The sequence below is a fragment of the Leucoraja erinacea genome, chromosome 15 (genome assembly GCF_028641065.1).
Source record: "Leucoraja erinacea ecotype New England chromosome 15, Leri_hhj_1, whole genome shotgun sequence".
NCBI classification, from domain to species: Eukaryota; Metazoa; Chordata; class Chondrichthyes; order Rajiformes; family Rajidae; genus Leucoraja; species Leucoraja erinaceus.
In genome coordinates, this window is record NC_073391.1 from 5,058,681 (window position 1) to 5,076,709 (window position 18,029).

Below are 18,029 nucleotides of genomic sequence, written 5' to 3' on the forward strand. Positions count from 1 at the left end.
TCAAAATAGAATTATATTAATAAAATTGACCCTACATTTAATATTGTATTTTAACAACTGGATTGGATTAATGCAGATAGCTTTTAATGCATGTTGCTGTACATGTTTCAGCAACCATTGACTTGGTTACAATTGAATATTAATACGTCTTGACTATATTTGTAGCTATAAACTAGTGCCATTAGTTTTCATGGGTCCATGAGCTGAAGGATTGGCTTGGATGTTGGAAGGATTTGGTAGTATTATATATCTTGATGTCTGCCCAGTTGTAAAAGTACTCTGGCAATTCAGCTGCAATGGCTGTTGATGGGAACACTGTAGCAGATGCAAATGGTTGTAGTAAAACGATGGAGTCAAACTTTCAGTCCTAGTTTGTGAAGATGTGGAATCATTTGTGGAAGTTGTCCGTCCAATTTGCAGAACTGATTGATCACCTTCGTGTTTGCTGGCTTCTTTTACATCATTGTTATGAGCACTATGATCAACAATATATAAAAAAACATTAGTACAGAGGAACCAATTGTAATTGTAAACATTTTTTTAAAAATTGGAAACCACAAATGGAACTTACATCAACAGATGTTTGACGCAAGGCAACAGCATTTCCCATGCATAAGCAGTTAGATGTTGTAGTCGCACAGGCCATAAAGGGGAGAGTTTGAGAACAACTCGAGATGCTGCTATACAAGCAGCAGCAACTACTGAAGGGAAGTAATTTAGAAAGCCATGATCTGCAAATATAAAATCATTGACACCATTGAAAAACACATGCATTCAATTTAATTTTAGGAATGACAGAATTTTCCATTTGTACCCAGTTATATTTAATCAATCAAAGCAAAATGCTGCGGATTCTTGAAATCAGAAATGAGAACAAATATTGGGAATACTGAGCAAGTCGGGCAGCAACTGTGAAGAGTGAACAAAAAATGTACAAGTTAATGAAAGTCATTAATGTCTCCCTCTCACAAATGCAGTTCTACTTGCCGGGTATTACCAGTACTTTATGGGTCTGGTCAGTATTTATACAATGCCACTAATTAGGATCTTCACACAGAGAGCCCGAGGCCAGACTATGCTCGTCAGTTCATATCTTGCACTCCCCCCTCCCCCCATATAATTCCCACAGCTACACAGCCAAAGGTTTAATAAATATGTCCAGGCATAGATGCTATGGATATCATCTATTGTGATGTCAATTGGTTCCAAAATTCGAAATAGATTTATATAACTAATAATTAGAGAATCACAAAATTAGGACATTTAACAAATGAAAACAGTATTCAATTAAAATAGTACATGAATTATGCTGTCAGTTCAGCAAGTCTAAACTTCACGCCCTGGACTTGGGGCAGAGTCCAGCAGTGGAGTGGGTGTCAGAAGCATCAGCACCCGAGCTACAATCCATTCCAAATTTCCGTGCTGTAATACACAGGCACACACATCAGGAATGTCCCGAGTTGCTCTGTTCTATTAACCAGCAGTTTTCAACAGAACCGACAGCTAAATAATATGCACAGTGAGGTCATTGGAGCAAACTCTAATACAATTTACAGGGGTCCAGAAAAAAGATTCAAATACAAATTTAGCTGCTCGTCTTTTGAAGGACTACAATGCTTTGAATGAATATGGATTTAGATACATGTTAATACAGAGGGTAGACAAAATTGCTGGAGAAACTCAGCGGGTGAGGCAGCATATATGGAGAGAAGGGATAGGCGACATTTCGGGTTGAGACCCTTTTTCAGACTGATGTCAGAGGGTGGGGTGGGAAAATGAATTGGAAGAGGCAGAGACAGTAGGCTTGTGGGAGAGCTGGGAAGAGGAGGGATGGAGAAAGCAAGGACTATCTGAAATTGGAGAAGTCAATGTTCATACTGCAGTGGTGGAAACTACCCAAGCGAAATACGAGGCGCTGTTCCTCCAATTTGCGCTGGGCCTCACTCTGGCAATGGAGGAAGCGCAGGGCAGAAAGGTCAGATTCAGAATGGGAGGGGGAGTTGAAGTGCTGAGTCATCGGGATATCAGGTTGGTTAGTGCGAACTGAGTGGAGGTGTTGGGCGAAGCAACAGCCAAGCCTGAGCTTGGTCTCGCCGATGTACTCTATGTTAATACAGAGCTCTCTTTTACTAGGTGAACAATCCTGAGCTGTGTTCATCCCACTGCAAGATTCCATACGAGTGGTCTGGAATTTGAAGTCAGTGGTGAAGTGATGATGCTCAATTCACTTTTGTTTTTAGCAGATTCTCTTTTCCAAAAGGAAGGATTTGAAATATAAATATTGAAAGGAAATCATCTTTATTTTTACAACACCTACCCATTTTTAGTTTTTGGGCCAACTTGATAATTAAGTGGTTCTGATTGATTAGTACACCATTAAAAACTCACTTGTGCCTCATGCGACAAATGGTCACATTTTCAAGAGATGAATCAATAGTTTATAAATCACTGAATTCACCGCTCCTCTGAAGTGGAGAAAATTGCACAATTATTGTACCAAATATAGGAGACACAAGGAATTGCAGATGGCAGACTACCAAAAAAAGATAGAGATGGAAAAAAAGACAGAATATACATGAATTGTAAAGCCAGATTAAGGAATACATATAGTTTAAAAGGCAATGGTGGTGGTGGTGGTGGGGGGGGGAGAGATAGGGCGCAGAAAGAAGGGAAAGGGGTGTGAATTCAGGTGGGGCACAGGAAAAGAGGGGGGGGGGGGGGGAGGGTTTTTTAGGTTACTTGCCTAACATTGGATCATTCAAATTTCCTACCATTATGTTGTAAGTTACCGAAGAGGTGCTGTTTGTCCAGTTTGCATGTGGCCTTACTTTGTCAATGGAGGAGAACTAGGTGCGGCGAAACAGTTGCAGAGTCATAGCTTAGTCTCGCTGATGCAAACGGAGACGACATTGTGAACACCGAATGCAGTGGATGAGGTGCACATGAACCAAGACTCAGGTTCACATGCACCTCCTCCAACCTCATCTACTGCATTTTGCGCTCCCGATGTGGCCTCCTTACATTGGTGAGGCGACGCATAGATTAGGCGGCCATTTCACTTAACTCTTGCACTCAGTCCGCCGCGGCCTGCTAAATCTGCCAGTTGCCGACCATTTTAACTCCCCTTCCCATACTGATGTTTCCAACCTGGGCATCCTCCATTGCCGCAGTGAAGACACACACAAGGTGGTGAACGGTATTTTATATTCTGATTCTAACGGTACAAAAATAAAATTCTCCAATTTTAGGTAACTAACCTAAAACGATGCTCCCCTTCCTAACAATCTCTTCCCTGTGTCCCACAGATCCACACCCATTTCTTCCCTCCCATCTATGTCCTTTTCTCTGGCTTTACCGAAGGTCAAGATTGAACCCAGGTCATTGGAGGCATGATGCAGTGGCTCTGCTAGCTGCACCATTATCTACTTACTGCTTTTTACATGGTGAAATTATCTCACTTTTATCACTCCAGTTTTTATTCTCTTTTTAAATTGACTGGCTGAACCGACAGAATCTCCCCTCAAATCCCCCCCAAAACCCTGAATTTAATGAACCCACTCCTTTCTAAATAGTGATATGGTCACTCACCATCCCCATGTCCACTTAAAGAAGGGCTACCTGCACTTGTTTAATTTTAGCAACAATCCTACCTCACATCAACAAGTTAGAGGGGAATGGAAGATGGACTGAGCCTCCACTTTGTCCAAGTCAATTGCAAGAAATACATGTGCAGGCTCATCCCATATTAAAAGGTTGCAAAGTAGGAATATCTATGTAAAACCTTAATTTTTGGATTACGTAAAATGTGCAAGGAAAGGAATAACTAAATATACCTGGATTATCACCTACCTCATAGATCTTATTTATTGGTAAAAGTAAGCAGGCAATTGAAATAGATGACAAAGAAAAGGATTTTGCAGCTTGATTCATATACTGGAAAACTATTTCATTTGATCATATCATTCTGAATTACTATTTTTTCTCAGCCCAAACAACATTCTATCATCATACATAGTTCCAAGGTTAATGACTTGTGTAATTATTCAAAGAAGTAGGTGCAGTGTTTGGTTGAGGAAAACATTGCATGGACAATAAATACCCTGTAACGACACTTCCAGGAAGTAGGAAGAGTACTTTATGGTGTATAACTTGGTCTTCTCCAAGTAAAACAAAGGCCATCCATCATGAAGATCAGTCTCATGCACAGCAATGGAGAGGTAGTAATCAATAAAGTGGGCAGCAGTTGGCAGACAGAGGTTCCACTGGAAGGATTCCAGTAATAAGAGTTCCAGATGCAACAAGGTATGTTTGTTTAACATCAAATTCATACTGGTCATACAACTGAGGCTGTTGAGTTGCTCAAGTTTGGGTACATGCTCTTCTTTTTCCTCAAACTTGCCTGAATTAATGACATAAAACAAGATTATCTTAGTTACATTCATGGTAGCAAATGTTTACCAGAGTGAATAATCAGGTAATCAATGTTATAATGTTAGTTCTGCATCAAACAAATAAACAATGTTAATTCTGCATCATATAAATATCCCGAGGGGGCTGAGGTAAGGTGGGAGGAGATAGATTTTAAAGGGATATGAGGGGCAATTTGTTCTACACAGAGGATGGTGGATTCATGGAACAGAGTGTCAGGGGAAGCTATAGAGATGGATAAAATTCCAATGTCTAAAAGGTATTTAGACAAGCATGTGGATCTTAAAGATTTACAGCAATGCGAGCTCAATGCAGATGTGGGATTGTTATTGATATTGGGTTATTGCCACATGTACCAGGATACAATGAAAAGCTTTGGCTGTTATCCAGTCAAATCAGACTGTGTATGAGTACAATAAAATCATACAGAAATACAACAGGTATTTGAGAATGGAGAATTAAAGGGATGTAATAATTCTAGTGGATGATAATAATGATCTTCAGCAACCAGTCACACTCCAGTGGCATCTTGGATATATTCATTAGCGAGGACAGTAGAAATCTTTGTTGGCATGACGTTGGGTCAAGAGGTCTATTTCCATGCTGTATAACTCTGACATTTTAGTCAACAAAACAATTGCATTTACTGTCGAATATCGCCAAATTATAATTCAAAATGCCATTAACAAAAGTATCAGGCAAGTATAATGTAACCATTCCAAGCACCTTTCTTTGATATTTATTGGCATTATCATCACTAAATCTTCTATCATTAACACTTAAAAAAAGGATTGAGGAGCAGTTGCAGTTACTTAGAAAGTCAACTGGGCTAACTAATGGCTGCGAGTACCAAGTTAAAAATCACGAGCAGTCAAATGATGAAAACGTATGGCAAAATACAATTTTGCTCAAAGTTCTCAAAAAACCACAAAGGCAGGAAATATATATGTGCTGTACCGGCTTCGTACAACGGTTGCCAAGCTTACCAATTTATCGATGGGACAGCTTGCTCAAAACTCCTGGATGGAGTTATAAAAGAAACAATCATCCTCTTTCTAAAATTGGTCTCGGTAAACCAGACTATCAACCCACGCCCAACTCTTAAAGTAAAACAAGGGACCAGTAAAGGCAGTCTAATTAAGAGGGCAAGATTCTTTAAAAGTTGTTACCCAATTATAAAACTACAAAAAGGAGTACTACTTACAAACTCCTCTAGCCGGTTTTGAAATGATTACTGTCTGGGCAAAGATCCCATTATTTCTTATTCACATAAAGATCACACAAGAGGTGATAATTGGAATAGAAACCTTGCTGGTTTTTGGCAGCATTTACTGTATCTACCCTCAGGCCTAATCTTAGGTATTCATTACATTTTAGTTTTGTAAGTTTGTAAAAATGTATGTATTCATTTTACCAATGTGGTGTCATAGGTGAACCCAATATTTATTCATTACTTTCAAGATGGTGATTGGAGAGCCACCTTTGTGAACAGGTGCAGTCCTTCTGTTGAAGTTACTCTCACCATGCGAGTTCCAGAATTTAGTTCTAGCAACAATTAAGGAGCAACATATATTTCTATGACAGTGTGTGGCATGGAGGGGAACTTGTAGGTGTTGAATTCACATATGCCTACTGCCCTTGACCTTGAAGGTGGAGGTCACAGGTTTGGAAGGTGCTGTTATAGTAGCCTAGACAAGTAACCACATTGCATTTTGAAAGTGCTACACCATGGAGCCACTGTGTACTGGTGGTGAAGGGAATTAATGTTTAGGTCAGTTGAAAGGGCAACAGCAACACAACAGCATTGTCATAAATGGTATGAATTTTTGAGTTGCATTGCTCCAGTAAGTGGAGAGGCTTAAAAAAAAACAAAAAAAACTCCCGCCTGTGCCTTGAAAAAGGTGAAATAACTTTGGAATGGCTGGAGGCCCAACTCTTGACCTGCATTTATAGTCAGAGTATTGTGGTCCAATTGAACTTTGGTGAAAGGCAGCAACAAAGATGTTGATGTTTTGGGATTAAGTGATGGCAATGCCATTGAATGTCAAGGATCAGTGTGGAGACTCATTTCTTGGCTACTGTCATTGTCTGTCACTTTTGCAGCATGAAAGTTACATTCCCATTGTCAGCCCATGCCCAATTATTGCCCAAGTTTAGTTGTATGCATGCATGGACTACTTCCTTTGCTGAGAAGCTGTGAATGACATTGAAGATTATCACTGATGATCCCATAATCTCACTTTGAAGTTTATGATGGAAGGAAGGTCACCCATGAAGCAGCTGAAGATGGTCAAATATACACTACCTTGACCAACTCCTGCAGTGACATCCAAGATTGGGATAGGTGACCTCCAACAACCACCTTCCTGTGTGCAAGATATGCCTCTATTGGAGTACTTGCCCCTTGACATAGTTGTAGCAGAATTCCACAGTCCGTCAAATTCCACTGGATAGCAAAGGAATTCATTCTTACCAGACTTCTGAAATTCAGTCATAGAGCTGAATTGTAGAAGTGATGCAAGAATTGAGATAATCATTGTCTGATACCTTCATGGTATGAACGTTAACTGGCACTTTGTGGCATGAACCAAAGCTAAGGTCAAGACTGGAGTGGTCCTGGCAAAACCTAAACTGAGCATTAGTGAGCTTTCTGTTCGTGTGAAATTGCCACTTCAGTCAGTGATGATACCATTGTCAATTTCTTCCATCATTTTGCATTATCAATCAAGTGGCTCGGTTCTTTTAAATGCTAGTGGGCATTAATTTAAAAAACCAAACGCGTGACATCAGATTTGTTTTGGGACTTACAACAGAAATACTTATAAACATGGATCGTTAAAAAAACCTGGAAAAGCAACCATCATTTCAGAAATAAAAAGTTGATCTACTATGCACATGACACCATACTTACTTGCTAAAATTAAACAGGAGAGTGCCACCTGGTGCAACTGCTGCACAGAAATATCATAACGGTCCATAAATAAATCTAGAAGATAAACGGCCAGATGACGAGCAGTGGGGCAAAGATGAAAATGATTGCAGATAATTGAAAGAAGATCTGCAAAATATCGGCGGACATTCAACTGAGGAGAACGGCTCTTGTAGGGCAATAGTTTCAGCTCCTGTTAAAGTGCAATAGAGTAATAGTAAGAAGGTAAAATTCAGCCCAACAGTTTTAAAGTTCATGAATTACTTAATAAGAAACATTCTGGCAATTTGGCTACATTAACTAACGATTACCTTTCACCATGTGTTTACTGGTTCTGGTTTTCTGGCAGGACCATACCAAAAATATTTTTTTGGGGGGTGGGGATACAGGGAAAGTTCTATGCCTTACTTTACCAATCAAACCTAGTTCTCTTGGGTAATTAAATGTGACTTCAAATGACCCCTGCATCTTCACAATGAATGAGTACAAATGTAAAAGACAGGGAAAGACAAACCAGCATAATTCTATATTTGGTCCAAATATTGGGTCAGATGGTAAGAGAGTACTCTGATTTAACATTAGCATTTGGTAGTGTAGAATAGTGCAGCACAGTAAAATGCATCTGATCCAGCCCTTCCGAAGAAGAATCAATTAAGATCCACTCCACATACTTGCAACTTTCATTTATTTAAATACCTACCCCTTTTGTTGCATTAGAACAACCCGATGCAAATGTCATTGATTTTCACCTCAGTTTAAAAATCAAATCTACCAAGGTGCAATCTGAACTAACTAGGTTAATTAATCACTTCACTTTATAAGAGAAGCCCCATGGAACATCAGCTGCAAGCACTCAACAAAAATAAAAAAAAATGTTGACAAAGCTGAGAACAAACCATTGAGCAATACAATGCTATACTTACTCTTAATTGAGAGGAATCCAGACCATCAGGCCAAATAAGTGATCTCAAGTTAAAGACAATGAATTGTAATTGAATTAATATGATTAGTAAACCCATATACTTGCTCCATGCAACATATTTAACATTTTATGTAGTTGCAGATTTGTTAATTTAAAAATACTTAACATTTTAAATATCCAACAGGGAATACTTAAAAAGTAAAGATAGAGTACAATTTCACTTACCATAATGCAGAAAATAAATATTTATTATGGTTATTAGCTTTAAGTCACGCCTTCACGGACCTTAACACAAGTATGTAATTTGAGACTGTATGAACTTTAAATAGGATATTGCAACGCAGATACCGGTGCGACAGGATGTACTTTGCCGGGTTACGTTATGGAATTACACATTCAAAATGAATGGGACTCAATTAAACCATTTCTTTGTTGAATCTGTTTTGGATCGCTTGCTAGATTTATTTTCCCATCGTGTTATACATAGGACATAGCCAACAAAATACTGTAGTTAATATTTAACATTTTGCAATTTCAATCGGACACCATTTTGTTTAGACATGAAGTAATTTTGTGAGCCATTCACGTCAGGCGGCCACAGTAGGTGTAGTCTTAAATGCGCCTTCTGTCTTGAATATAGTCGGCAATGGAACTGTTACCAGGAAGAGTAATATTGATGCATTGTAAATCACTACATCACACAAATAATGTGTTCTAATGCAAAGACCGATCATGGTTTATTTTCGCTATGGATACGATTAATAATTGAAGTGGGCAGTAATCTGATTACACAAATAATGTGGAGTTTATTGTACAGTATTTTGGAACAAGCAGCCACTTATCTCAGCCCTAAAATATTTAGATAAGAAACAGTTACCGGCAGTGCAAATGTTATAAGATAGTTCAGAATTCGAATTACACAATTTATCAGTGATATTTTTTGTAACGATCAGAACCTCCCTCATGAAAACAATCTTTTTTAGCATTAGAAGAAAAAAATGTTAGTTGTTAATTGTCTATTCGGTTGATTTATATAGATTCAACTTCCAAATGAATCATTACTTTGGCATAGTATATAGCACTCAAGTTGTTCATTTACAGCGATGTTAAATATTTAAAATAACAAAAATAGAAATTGTCAGATCAGGTAGTATATGTGGTGAAAGTTGCTCTAATCTGCTAAACATTTCCAACATCAGTCGGAAGAAGGTCTTGACCCGAAACGTCACCTATTCCTTCGCTCCATAGATGCTGCCTAACCCGCTGAGTTTCTACAGCATTTTTTTCTACCTTCGAATGCTTCTTTTTCCAGAAGAAATGCAATTCTGCGCTGTTTTTTGTTGCAAGGAAGATACATCGTTCAGAAGGGATACAATCAATAGGCAGCAGCAACTCAACTCGACCCGAAACGTCACCCATTCCTTCTCTGCGGAGATGCTTCCTGTCCCACTGAGTTACTCCAGCATTTTGCGTCCAATTGAAGATGCTTGATTGATGAGCTATTCCATTGTGTGAAATATCCATTTACATACAGCGTGAACAAGTCTCAGCTGCTCCTGGACAACTTTATTTTAATCACGGAGGTAGTTAAAGATTTACTTTAAAATGTAATAGTTACTTTTCTTTAGTTACTCACCCCAAAATGAAAGTGTAAGCAAAGTTTAAAAAACACACACACACACAAAGCACTGCGATTATCACTTGTATTGTCACTTGTGAAACTGTTTTGTATGCAGTCACATTGGAGGAGGAAAAGTGTCGAGCGCCTAAGATCCTAGGAAGTCTTACACCATTCTAGCGTGGAGGGTTAAATGAAGGTCCATCCCTTGAGGGACGCCAGCCTATACACTACAGAGTGTGACTGCCCTGAGACTGTACCTTGATGCGCAGAGCCTGGTGAACATCGGCAGCCACTTGTCCTTTCCACCACTGGTTCTCCAACTCCATCAGACTCAACAGGACAATTGACTTACTTCTGAGAAAGAAAATGCAAACACCTATCGGAAAACACACACCATTCCTTTAATATTCAGACTGAACAGCTCACGCCAACGCTTAGGTCCTTATCAACCCAACAAATTAACGTTAATCAAGTATTTCTACTCTCCCGACAAACCTGACATCTACTGATGAGAAAGGTTGAATCTCCCTAATAATCATTTATAATGCGATTGCAGCTGAAAGTGGTTCTTTTGTATGCGTGTGTCTTTTCAGTTGTTGACAGCAGAGCAGATATACAATTTCAAAACACTTTGGAGCCTCGGTGTCAATTGTCAAGAAAGCAGGAGCAGGAAGTATCGGGTCCATAGCAAAGTGTGCCGCCGATTCTTCGGGGACACGAGCACTTCCGGATCGTTGCTTGCTGGCCGAATGTAGCACTATATGCTTCTCTGCCATTATCTTTTCAACAGATGAGAAGTGAATTAATACAGTTTCCTGGAAAGGAACTGACCATTTTGATGCACAAACATAGTTAGAAACTTATCTTTTATTCTGAACATTTTGTTCAGTTTCCCACTCATTCCAGTCTGCGAGGTTTTATTACAGGTCCAGGTTCTAAAGGGCTAAACCTGTGTCCAGCTTCGCTCCGATTCTGACGTTCTCGATCTGATATTTAGAAACTGAAGTGAAGGGGCGCATCTGACAGATTCTCATTTCACCTGCTCAAGGATCAGTGGAATCAACGACCTGATCGGTCTTTAAGGATTTCTTGGATTGGATTTCAATTCAATTAATCAACTTCTGTTCGCCGTGCCAGTTGTAACTATGTTGGAACAGTTTGCTGCTTCTGAGAGCGAAGTTGGATGTTCGAGGCGATCTAATGAGAGAAAACGGCAAATTAGCTCTGGGAGTAAGGAAGTCACCCAGAGAGATTGCTATGCACAAAGCAAGCACCAAGCAAAGGGCATTTACCAAAAAATATATAAGAGAATGCTTAGTATATGAATAGCTGTGTTAAAAGTTGCAAGATTTTAAAAAAACCCGCAGGTTCTTGACACCGAAGACATAAAGCGTTTAAATAGTAGATGGTTAAAATTGCAAACAAACATGTTAATAAATGGAGGGTAAAATATGTCTGATGTAATACCTTGTGTAAAGGATACCTTGTGCAGTTAGAAGTCAACCATCTGGGCTCAAGTCATCTCAACAGCAGCTCTTCAAGATGGTCGGGATATTCTCCAGTGATTGCAATGTTCAATTCAATTCATCGCACGGTAACAAAGGAAACATACTATGTCTGTATGCAGCTAAGCTTAGAAACCATTCATGCTTGGTCTGATAAGTGCCAGGTAACATCTGTGCCACATAGACCTCGGGCAATAACCATCTCCAACTTGGGAGAGAGTCTAATCATGTTTCCCTGACAGTCAATGAATTATCTTCATGACATCCACAACTAACATCCTGATTTGCAGGCTATTAACTATTCTGATATACTGAATATGTCCAGTATTTTCTGTATTTGGGTTTTTTTCTCCCCCTCGGCAGATTGTGAGTCTCTGGAATTTCTCCCCCAAAGGAGGAGTGTTAAATATTTTATTAAGACAAAGGTGCATTCATTCTTGGTATTCAAAGGAGTGAATAGTCACTGTGGGTAGATGGGAATGTGTTCAGGTTACATCCAGTTCGACTGTTACCTTATTAAAAGTAAGTGCAGAATTAAGTGGCCAAATTGTTTCTGATTTGAATGTTTGTATATTCATATATTTATATTTACCACGTATGACTACTTATGTACTGATATCACATAAACAATATTGGTTAACAGCAGGCAACCTTGTGAGGTCCCTAGAGGACAGATGAACAATCACAGAACAATAACCACATTTTCACAGAGTTATGTAAAGCGAGAGAACATGGTGAAGTTATCCCAGGGATTGCTGACGAGGGCTAAATTTTCACAGCTATATTCCTACTTGAGCATCCTAACCCAATACCCCAATCCTGAGGAGGCAAGCTAGAAATCAACCCCCCACATAACGACGGGTTGCTAGAACCAGGTGGTAAAATAAGTGCAGGTGGCTAACTAGAGATGGACAAATAATGACCGACACACTACTAAAACAGAGGTACCAGATATATTAAATCTAGTTGAGTCTTTGAATAGCAGTGGGAATGAACTCCACACCAGTCTGAAACCAGATGTGGAACAAGGCTAAGTCGACTTATTGTCCACCTTACCAAAAGGAAAGATGTCATGATGGAAGAGCATGTCTTGTATCAGATGATTGGGCATCATTTAAGGAATATGATTAAAGAGACTTCATTATCAGCACCAGTTGTGGAAGTGTTGGAGGGTACACCAAAAACAAACTTGTTTTCCTATGATAAAGTCATTAAGTAAATCCAAATAGTAGTTTCTGAAATGATGTTTCTTCAATTTGAAAAAAAAGATATGACATTTTCAAAGATTTATTATGGTACTTTCAAAATGTTAATTGTGTTAAATACCCACTTTGGTCTTGCATCATGTGATAGGATGCTTCAATTACAATCAAATATTTACTCTTCATTAGCTTTATATAATTTCCAACATGCACATTTCAGTACAGTTAAAGTACATTTTGAATGTGATTAAGCCCCTCTAAAATGGGAGTGCCCTAAATGGTGACCTTTCTGCAGGGATTTTGTGGCTATTGCAGTGCTTCCCTCACCTTTCAATCCTGGGTTTTGAGAAGTTTGTTTCAGAAGTATTTATCTCTTTGTCCCAAAGGATGCCCAGCGCGAGGCAGACCAAAAGGCACCTTTTACTGAGCTTATGATCTTCCAGCCATTTTGTCATTTGCATGTGTGGCAGCAGTGACAGTTTACAATATGTATAGATTCCTCAAGGTGATAAGGCACATTGTACAAACTTAAAATAACCATCCTGCTCAGATTAATCAGTCAATTTTGTCCTTCTTCCAATATTTCATATAGTATTTGCAGTGATTCAAGAGCAGGACCAGCCTGCCCTATGGCTCTGAAACAAGTGCAGTCATGAAGAAAGAGTAAATGGGGAGGTAATCAGATACCTCAGCTTTGGTAACCTAATCAGGCATCGGGGAGATGGGTTGTGCTAATTAAGTTAAAGTGAATCAGAGAATCAATTTGTTCACCCTCACAATTTTGTCTGCTGCCTTAGTGAAAAAAATAAAATCAATGATTCATACATTTTATGGCGTTCTACAGCATGGAAACAAGCCTGCCATATTATTCTTTCAAGGGCTTGTACAATTCCCATTTGAATAAATCTGTTTGTAACATTTTAATCAAGTCAGTAAATGTCAGATGACACCAGGTGTGTGTGAATAATTTGGCTCTCATATTCTTCTTCTATTTATTGCCCATCACTACTAACGTATTTTCCTGTGTCCTTGACACGTGTGCAATGGGAATAGTAATATTTTATTTACTCTCTTTAAAATAGAAACATAGAAAATAGGTGCAGGAAGAGGCCACTTAGCCCTCCGAGCCAGCACCACCATTCATTTTGATCATGGCTGATCATCCACAATCAATAACCCGTGCCTTGCCTTCTCCCCATACCCCTTGATTCCATTTGCCCCTAGAGCTCCATCTAACTCTCTTTTAAATTCATCCAATGAGTTGGCCTCCACTGCCTTCTGTGGCAGAGAATTCCACAAATTCACAACTCTCTGGGTGAAAAAGTTTTTTCTCATCTCAGTTTTAAATGGCCTTCCCTTTATGCTTAGACTGTGGTTCTGGACTCCCCCAACATTGGGAATATATTTCCCGCATCTAGCTTGTCCAGTCCTTTTATAATTTTATATGTTTCTATAAATCTCCTCTCATCCTTCTAAATTCCAATGAATACAAGCCCAGTCTTTCCTCATATGGCAGTCCCGCCATCCTGGGGATTAACCTCGTGAACCTACGCTGCACTGCCTCAATTGCAAGGATGTCCTTCCTCAATAGTCACAGTCTTGTTTCAAATATTTTCTCAAACTTATGTTTCAAATAATAATAACCTCAGTTTCTCCAGTGTAACCTTATAAAATAAAAACTGGTAAATCATTCCTTCACTCACTCTAGTATCTTCACATCCTTTAAACAATCTGGGGACCAGAATTGGATGCAACTTAATGCAACATTTCTTACTGTTTGCTGTATATCCTAGGACTCTGTGGTTAGTATTAAAATAATTGATCCCCAAGAAAAACTAATCAATGAAGAAATGTTTTAAGTCCAGAACGTGTTGTGTATGTGTTTGTGTGTATAATGGTCAGAGGAGTTTGGTTTGCAGGATACCAGGATCACAATGACAAAGGCAGATCACTAAATGGGAAGAGGGCAGAGGAGCTATAATTCAGTGCAGAGGTGTGAAACAATGCACTTAGGGAGGACTGATGAGGAAGACCATTTTATAATGAATGGTGCAATAGTGGAAAGTCAGAGCAATGAGACATTGATGTCCATATAATAAATCTTTAATGGTTTCATGGCATGCTCATAAAGTCATAGAACACAGAAACAGGCCCTTTGGCCCACTGAGTCAGTGTGACCATCAAGCACCCATTTACACCATTCTTACACTTTTCCCATTTTTACAACTCCCTCCACATTGTCATCAACTCTTCCTAGATTCTACCACTCACCTCCACACTTATAGCAATTTCCAGTAGCCAGTTGAGCTACCAACCTGAAATCTTTGGGATGTGGGCGGGGGCTCGAGCCTCTGGCGGAAACCCACGCGAAGACTGGGAGAATGTGCAAACCCACACAGGTGACACAGACGGTCAAGGTAGAGTCCGGGTTGCTGGAGCAGTGAAGTGGCAATTACTGTATACCATCGCGAATGGCTCAAGTGCATTGTCTTTAGACAAACTAAACAAACTAACTAACTGCATCACTCTGCTTCCCCAAAGCGGTTTATTTGGGTTTTATAAGTAATAAGATATAAAATATAAAATAAAGAGATATAGTTAGAACTGTAAATATTCAGATGTGTGTGGAACAGTATTTTTGGAACTTAACAAAACTGAGTACAATGATGTGTATTATTATGAGGGCAAGATTATACGTATACTAAAGAAAACATAGAATACATCGAGAGTATGTTAATTCATATGGAGAGATAATTTTTACATTAAAAAATTAAAATAGGAAACAACTGAGATTAGAAAGGAACAATAGAATGTATATCGTATTGGTTTAATTATTTTATTTACAAATAAATTCAAAAAGTCAAGTTACAAAACAAGTTAAAGTGTGTGAAAATAAGTGCAGTACCAAGCATCATTCATATAGATTACTTAAAGTGGGTTTCAATGACTGAAAATACCATGTTCTGAGACATTTCATTAATTTTGTATTCTTGCCATTTATGGATATTTGGGAATCTCCACAGCTCATAACTTAACGGTCCTTTAAAGGGAAAAGATTAATTGTATTTATATTTATTTGAGCTATTAGCCACAGAATACAGGAACACTGTTCAACTATTAAGACATTTTAGATCATTCAAGTGGGCTGTTTTTTTTAATCAGAGTTAACAATTAGAAGTGAAAATAATTATAAAAATGTAAAAACTTCACCAATACCACTAGGCATGACTGCAAGAAAGCTAACTGGTTTTGAGAGTCATGCAACAGTACCAACAAATTTATTGTGCAACATTTTTAGAAGCATAATTTATTTTCTACCTGTATTTTTTTAATTGAGAAATGGGTATCACTGGAAAGGCCAGCATGTACTGATGACCCATTTAATGAGAATGTTGATGATGACCCATTTATTTGGACTGCAACAAGTCCTTCTGGTGAATACACTCCTTCGGGATTTTGAATCAACAATGATGAAATAATGGCAATGTATTTCCAATTTTTGCTTGTACTGCTTTGTTGTGGCCAAATGGGACTACCTTAGTTATGGCATCTTGGTTGGCATGGATGATTTGGGCTGAAGGGGCTGTTTTCATGCCATATGACTCTGGGCCTCTAAGTTTTGAAGATACATCGTTGGCAGATTCATCATTGGTTTTGTCTCTTGCCCTTCCTGGAATAAGTAATGGTCTTGAGAATTGCTCAGAGTAACCACGGCAAATAAATGCAGAACATGTTGTAGAAAGAATAAATGATTATTATGATTGATGCAGTGCCAATCCAGACGCTTGATTTGTCCTGTAAGGGTTGTTGGCACCTTACAGGGCACTCAGTTAGGCAACTATTGCCACCTCACCCTCAGTGTGAAGAAGGGTCTTGACCCGAAACCTCACCCATTCCTTCTATCCGGAGATGCTGCCTGAGTTACTCCAGCATGTTGTGTCTATCTTTGGTTTAAACCAGCATCTGCAGTTCCTTCCTACACACGCCACCTCACTCTTGATGTGCTTTGTGGTGGAAAGGTTTGCAGGTGTCAATGCTCAGCTGCTTATCTGCTGTTTTATTCGCATCCAATGTAGTGTGGGTGCTTTTAGTTTTAAACAGGAAATGCAGAAGTGCCCTAGCATCTGATGGCAATTTGACTACAAGGTACACCTCTATCCTCGCCTCTTCCTTTCCCCTCACCACTTCTTCTCTTCTCCCCTGCCCTTTTCTCTTCACCTCCCCTCGCCTTTGTCTCATCTCCTTCTCCTTCCACTTCTTTGTCCTGCTCTCTCCCCTTTCTCCTCTCATCGCCTCTGCCTTCTTCTAGTCTCCCTCCTCTTCTCCCCCTCTCCTCCTCTCTGCACCTGCCCTCTCCTATCATCTCACTCCTCTTTTCTTCCCCTCTCATCACCCTCCTCTTCTTCCCACCTCTCTCCCTTTCCCTCCTTTTTCTCCTCCTCTCCTCCCCTATCATCTCTCTCCTTGCCCTCTCACTGCCCTGCCCTCTCTCTCCTCTCCTCTCCCTCCGCCGGGCCCGACCCACTCACCCACCGGAAGCGGCTTCCTTCCAGCAGCACAATGCCCGGATGTGACTGTCATGGCGGCTCATCGTCACCCACGCTCGAGTTTCAAAAGCATTTAATTCTCTAAACACATCGGCCCCAGACTCTCCCCGCCCGGCCCAGCCCAGTGCACCGCACCGCACCCCAGCCCAGCCCCTACAGCGGGCGGCGGGCGCTGGTGGAGATCGGAGCCGCCGCCGCCGCCGCCGCCGCCTGGTCGAGGAGGGCGGAAACTCCGGGCGGCTGCGGGACGCGAGGAAAGAAAGAGTGCGCCGGCAAAGTGTGGGGGAGACGCGGCCCGATGGAGCCCGCGGTGCCGCCAATGGCCCGGTGACCCCCGCCCGCCCGCCGGCCCCCGTGCTCCTCAACGTGGTCGTGTGTGAGACCAAGGCGCTTGTTTAAAATAAAACCCAACAGAGGCCGCTCCAAGGCCGGGTCGGGCCGGGCCGGGCCGGGCGAGTGTATCCGTCCGCCCCTGGCTACAGTGGAGGAATAGAATAGATTTCTATTGGAGACCAGACTGTGGCCTGGGCTGCAGGGCCGGCGCCGGCGGGACCCTCACTCACTCCATGGACCCCTCGCTGTAGCTTCCTTACTCAACCTCTACACGCTGCTGGAACACAACCAACCCTCCCTCGCCATCGTGTAAGTAGCCGAGTCTGCATTGTACCTGCTCTCCATGACACCGCCTCAGTTTAAAATCTTCACTTGTTGGTTCACCAGACGAGACTTGTGTCCCCACGGTTGAATTGTACACACGTCGGACAAATGCTCACCCATTTAGGATGTGGCTTTTCTCTTTAAAAAAAAAAAAAAAATTTTAAACTTTTGTTGACTTTTTAAACGAAATTGAGATTTTGCATAGAGTTTTGCAACTT

At 40.3% G+C, this 18,029-nt stretch overlaps 2 protein-coding genes across 2 annotated transcripts in view; one reads left to right on the forward strand and one right to left on the reverse strand.

The window, feature by feature from the left end:
• Positions 1-17,950, reverse strand: ccnj (cyclin J). Its single transcript, XM_055646631.1, has 6 exons — positions 17,822-17,950; positions 10,158-11,097; positions 7,340-7,550; positions 4,100-4,399; positions 572-731; positions 1-475 (listed from the first exon to the last, which is right to left on the reverse strand). The coding sequence occupies exons 2-6, from the start codon at positions 10,224-10,226 to the stop codon at positions 166-168; spliced, it is 1,050 nt and encodes a 349-aa protein (XP_055502606.1). The 5' UTR covers positions 10,227-11,097; positions 17,822-17,950; the 3' UTR covers positions 1-165.
• LOC129703917 (zinc finger protein 518A) overlaps positions 17,179-18,029 on the forward strand; it is a 19,236-nt gene continuing 18,385 nt past the window's right edge. Inside the window, 1 exon segment of the mRNA XM_055646630.1 lies at positions 17,179-17,796. The gene's annotated coding sequence lies outside the window, so the exon portion shown is untranslated.